This window comes from Argopecten irradians, chromosome 12, assembly GCF_041381155.1.
Source record: "Argopecten irradians isolate NY chromosome 12, Ai_NY, whole genome shotgun sequence".
Lineage (NCBI taxonomy): Eukaryota > Metazoa > Mollusca > Bivalvia > Pectinida > Pectinidae > Argopecten > Argopecten irradians.
This window is the reverse complement of record NC_091145.1, coordinates 35,139,304-35,145,303: the sequence shown is the minus strand read 5'-3', so window position 1 is coordinate 35,145,303 and position 6,000 is coordinate 35,139,304. Positions and strand designations below refer to the sequence as shown.

General features: G+C 32.5%; 1 protein-coding gene across 5 annotated transcripts in view; it reads right to left on the bottom strand.

The window, feature by feature from the left end:
* Positions 1–750: 750 nt before the first annotated feature.
* LOC138304753 (nicolin-1-like) overlaps positions 751–6,000 on the bottom strand; it is a 28,591-nt gene continuing 23,341 nt past the window's right edge. For all 5 annotated transcript variants that reach the window (XM_069245006.1, XM_069245007.1, XM_069245009.1 and 2 more), the window contains 2 exons: positions 1,751–1,855; positions 751–1,507 (listed from right to left, as the gene is read on the bottom strand). In XM_069245006.1, the coding sequence (XP_069101107.1) occupies positions 1,466–1,507; positions 1,751–1,855 (147 nt within the window). In that variant the 3' untranslated portion in view covers positions 751–1,465. The remainder of the gene's footprint in view (positions 1,508–1,750; positions 1,856–6,000) is intronic.

The window sequence follows — 6,000 nt, the reverse complement described above, 5'->3', positions numbered from 1 at the left end:
TCATTCACATGACATAAACAGATAGGTTTGATATGTATGTAGTATAATATTGTCTCATTCACATGACATAAACAGATAGGTTTGATATGTATGTAGTATAATATTGTCTCATTCACATGACATAAACAGATAGGTTTGATATGTATGTAGTATAATATTGTCTCATTCACATGACATAAACAGATAGGTTTGATATGTATGTAGTATAATATTGTCTCATTCACATGACATAAACAGATAGGTTTGATATGTATGTAGTATAATATTGTCTCATTCACATGACATAAACAGATAGGTTTGATATGTATGTAGTATAATATTGTCTCATTCACATGACATAAACAGATAGGTTTGATATGTATGTAGTATAATATTGTCTCATTCACATGACATAAACAGATAGGTTTGATATGTATGTAGTATAATATTGTCTCATTCACATGACATAAACAGATAGGTTTGATATGTATGTAGTATAATATTTCCATAATATTGTATTCTCATTCACATGACATAAACAGATAGGTTTGATATGTATGTAGTATAATATTGTACCATTCACATGACATAAACAGATAGGTTTGATATGTATGTAGTATAATATTGTACCATTCACATGACATAAACAGATAGGTTTGATATGTATGTAGTATAATATTGTCTCATTCACATGACATAAACAGATAGGTTTAATATGTATATAGTATAATATTGCACCACTAACATGAAAAAGCACAATGACACTTCAACTTGATTGTAAACAATTTACTTGTAGAGTAAAATGTATAAAAAAATAAATATGAAATAAGACTCAATCACACTCATTCTTATGAATCCACAGTTATACCTACTTTGGGAAAAAAATAATTGTGTCAAAATTAAAAATAAAATCTGAGATACTTTTCCCTTTTATCTCTCTTACAATTTTGTACATTTGTATATTGCAAATAAAAACAGCAGATCATTTTACAGCATTTAGCACATTAAATATGATTGCTATGTGATGAACAATGTATACTGTTGTGAATATTTAATCACTTGTAATATACGTCCCCCCTTAAGATCAAGAGCTTATACAACTGATAATGGTATTTGGTTAAAATATAATTTATTTCATTCTAACTCACCTGTATGACAATATATATCGAATGTCCTTTCTTTTAATACAATTCATCTTTATTACATTCATGGTTTAATGTCACTTCATTAGACACATAATTTTATACCAGGGTAATCCATATTATCTCATACATATATAACATAAACCATTTGTTTGAAAATTGAATTCAAGTTGAAGTACAGTGTTCTGGTATATTTGTTATCCTATTTGTGGAGAAACAATAAGAAATAAATTCTGTGGTATCACATGGTACAACAAAAAGACAGTCCGGTTTCAACATTTCAGGTGTTGCCTGCTCCAATGAGCCAGATAATAGCTGCACTATAGGAAAGCCATGGTGAGGTTCTACGTATATGATAGCAGATTAATTTCATAGCATCCGTCAACCTGCCAAAAAAAAAAAAAAAATGGATATCTATATATTGTACAAATTTACTTTTACATAAAATAACTTTGATTTTTTAAACATGTTTATTAACTACTTTCAAAAGTATGTGAAAACGGAAAATAAAGGGGAAATGACTTTAATCTTGATCATACCAATAACAGACAGAAAGCCACATTGTGTCCAATTGGTGGAAGGGAGGTAATTCACTATTTTTTTCCAAAATATCTGAAAAACTATCGTACATCAAACCTGCCGAGAGCTTTTTCTGTCTGGTTGGAGGCGACGCCTTCAGAAAGAGCCCAGAGCTGTTGTAGGCTAGCAGAGATAGAATCCACACTGCCTAATCCCTGTAAAACACAGCAGCACCATCAGCTTCGTTATTAAAATGTTACATTAAATATATATTTAATAATAAACAAAAATGTAGTTATGTGTATTAATAACAATTCTATTATTTATGATTGTATTTTCTTCTTAGAATCCGATGAATATCATTTAATTTTACATAAGATTTTAAAAAACATGCGAAACTAGGTGAACAATGGATAACAAAATCTTCTCCATAGAAGATGCACAGTTTGTGTATGGTACGATGTAGGCATTAACTTACTAAAATGATAATCAAATATACAGAGCAAAAGCATTTGAAGCAAGAAAACCTATTCCCATATTAATATTCTAGGCATGAAAGCAATGTTTTTCACAGTAAATAACTGTATACCTCTATATATATAGTCTTGACATTAATGGAAAGGTATAACAGCATAAAGTATGGTTATGATGAACATGCTTACAACAAATTCATCGTTATAACATAGAAATAGAGTAATTTTTCAATCTCTGTCAAGGTTCTGTATACAACAAACTATTTCGTCTTTGCAAATTACAGAGTTAGCTCCCTTGCGGGTAGGTATCTATTGTAACGTCATTATTTTGTGAGCACAATTCACATCGTTTTCTCCAAAAAGCATGATGTTATACTCGCAAACACATGACGTCATAATCAATACCTACCCGCAAGGGCAGATTCTTTATTTGCATATTACACAGTTATCTCCCCTTAAGGGTAGCTATTGATTATGGTGTAGTGTGTTTGTGAACATAATATCATACTTATCAGAGAAACTAAACTTCACTTACAAAATAATGTCACATTAGATACCTATCTGCAAGGGAGATAACTTTGTAATATACAAGGAAGGAATATACATTGCAATTTCATACAAAAGGATATGCATGATATTTTTAGCAACCTAATTATTGTTATCATTACAATATACCTTGGATACACTGAAAGCTCTATTTTTTGACAACTTGGCAATTAGGATTCCTACTTCTACACAAAAAGAACAAGAGATCCCAGAGGGATCTTGGTGCCCACCAAAGAATGATCTATGTCTGACAATGGAAAGAGGGATCTTTTCCCTGCTTTCAAACTTTTTCAAACATACTACATATAAAATTTAAGACAGATCACTTCATCACTTTCTGAGAAACAGTGGTGAAATCCAAGACGGCGGCCGCTTGGCCATCTTGTTGACAGATTAGTCCCAAAGGTACTATGCACAACTAGGGCCCAAGAGGAACCTATGCATGGAATTTGTTAAATATCCCTTCAGTAATTTCTGAAAATAGCCGTAACCATCAAAATCCAAGATGACGGCCAGGTGGCCATCTTGTTGACCAATAAGTCCCAAAATGCAATGTGAACAACTAGGGCCCTAGGGTAACCTACATATGAAATTTGAGACAGCTCCCTTCAGCATTTTATGAGAAATAGCAGTAACAAACTTGAATTATCTAAATCCAAATTAGCAGACTGTCAGCCATCTTGTTGACCAATCAGTCTCAAAATGCATTATGCACAACTAGGGCCCAAGGGGAACCTACATATGGAATTTGAGAGAAATCCTTTCAATCTTTCTGAAAAATAGTGGTAACAAACTTCAACTACCAAAATCCAAGATGGCGGCTGGTCGGCCATCATGTTGACCGATCAGTCTCAAATTGCAATATGCACAACTAGGGCCCTAGGAGAACCTACATATGAAATTTGAGAGAGATCCTTTCAATACTTTCTGAGAAATAGTGGTAACAAACTTCAACTACCAAAATCCAAGATGACGGCTGGTCGGCCATCTTGTTGACCGATCAGTCCCAAAATGCAATATGCATAACTAGGGCCCTAGGGGAACCTACATATGAAATTTGAAAAAGATCCCTTCAGCACTTTCTGAGAAATAACGGTAACAAGAATTGTTAATGGACGGACGGACCACGGACGAAAGGCGATTTGAAAAGCCCAACATCTGATGATTTTGGGCTAAAAAGAAAACTTCCAAAAATCTGTGCCATTTGCCCAAACAGTATTAAGACAGTTATATTTTGATAGACACTAATATTCCAGAACAGGAATTAACTAGATTAATTTAATTAATATTGCTGTATGTCAGTTTAAAGCAAATTTGAAAAATAAAGTAAAAAAAGAAAAAGATTGCATTTCATTACCCTTTGAATAAAAAGGATATAAAAACTTGAACCGTACAAAACTTTGTATAAGAAATTCTATTTGTGTCAATGATCCATATAGAAATGGTGCAAGAAATCCAACAAATGCTGTACAGTCTACATTCATAAAGAAGTTATACTTGCACCAAAATAACTTACACAAATAAATAGCTAATGCTAATTAACACCTTTCACTGAAATAAAACCTTGGTCAATCTATAGGTTACCGGTAACTCAACATCTGACATCCTCGCAAGCAGATAATTTAGATTCGGTTTCTTCTGATTTTTCTTGTGATGCTGCAAGTCAAATTTACTTACTTATACATGCCACAAAGTTACAAATGATAATAGCTACATGAAAGTTTCTTCACTCATTACAGTATTATTATACAATCAAACAACCAGTACATGGTAACATAATTACTCACTAAATCATTAACAGTGTTGAAATTGTTTTGTGCTGTTCAGAAAAATATGAAAGCCATATATGTCTCCGTTATTATATACAAGTTTCACTTCTGTATTCTATCCAGTAGCAAAAATAGGTTATAAAATAAAAGGGATGAAAATGTTACTACAGTTATAATTTGTCTAAACCGGATATTTATGGGACCAGTCCATTTGTTAGGTTTGTACAGGAGTCCGGTTTGTAGCGGATATAACCTTTCCATGGTTAGCTGCGATGACAAAGTTCTGAACGACCAATGGCAGATGTCAGAGCAATGACTTATCAACCATAGTGTTGCTAAACATCCAGCAGTGAAAATGATACAATTGACATGAGTCAAGTAATTCTAACATAAACTAATCATTTATTTACCCACTTCCATGTATAATTTTTTGTAAGCACATTTCAATGGCTCGCATCTCTGATACGGCTCACTTGGCCACCATAATATGTCTTGTTAGAAAATATCATGCTCCAAATACTGCAAGGTTACCTTTAAGTAATGACCTACAATATATTACTACGACAGAAATAAAATTCCACAGACCTTGCCATGAACAGATTGGAGGCAGGGTATGATTACGTGAAAAGTATTCACAAATCATGTCCAAGAGATCTTGGAAGGATCTTGGTGCCCACCCGAAGATTGATCTATGTCTGACAATTGAAAAAGGGATCTTTTCTCTGCTTTTCAAACTTCAACATCCAAAATCCAAGATGGCGGCCGGTTGGCCATCTTGTAGACCAATATATCCCAAAATACAATATGCACAACTAAGCCAAAGGGTAAATGTCATCTGAATGTCTTATTTACAACTCTGATCTTGAAGACAGCATGTCAATAATGTTGTTACGTATCAGTTGATGTTAAAAACAAATTCCAAAGTGACAAAATGATAACAAACAATGAACATGTTTTGATCACCACCATTTCTTGTGATATACATGTACAGTGGGGAGTTATTGCCCTTGATTTCAAACTATAAATCTTAAGATAAATACAAACGCATATAAAAGTGTTATAGACTAATCTGAGCAACACGTAAAAGCAATAAATGTGTAAATTGAACTATTTAATAATATTATCTACACAACAGTGCAAACTGGAGAATGATGTTAAGTGACAATAATGAAAAAAAAAACGTGACTTGACGATAAATATATAAACGTTATAAATGACTATAATGATAAAATTGTGAGGTAAGCAGGAAAATAAAAAAAAAATTAAGCATATCTACAGTACTAAAAGTAGTAATAAATGTTTAATTCACCAAACATATTACAAAAACCGCCTTATTAATAATAAATCTTAAAATCCCTATTCTTGTTATTACAAAATCAACAGTAGAAGGGAGACAACTCAGGCCAGTAATTGCTACTTTAAATGTACATGTAGTTTGAGAAGGAGGATAAAAAATGAATAAAAAAAAAAATCATCATAGCAAAGCGTTATTCCATAAGTTTCAGACCAACATTTTTGTTGTGATTTAATAACAATATCAACACCATGACACCAATGATTGACCTTGACATT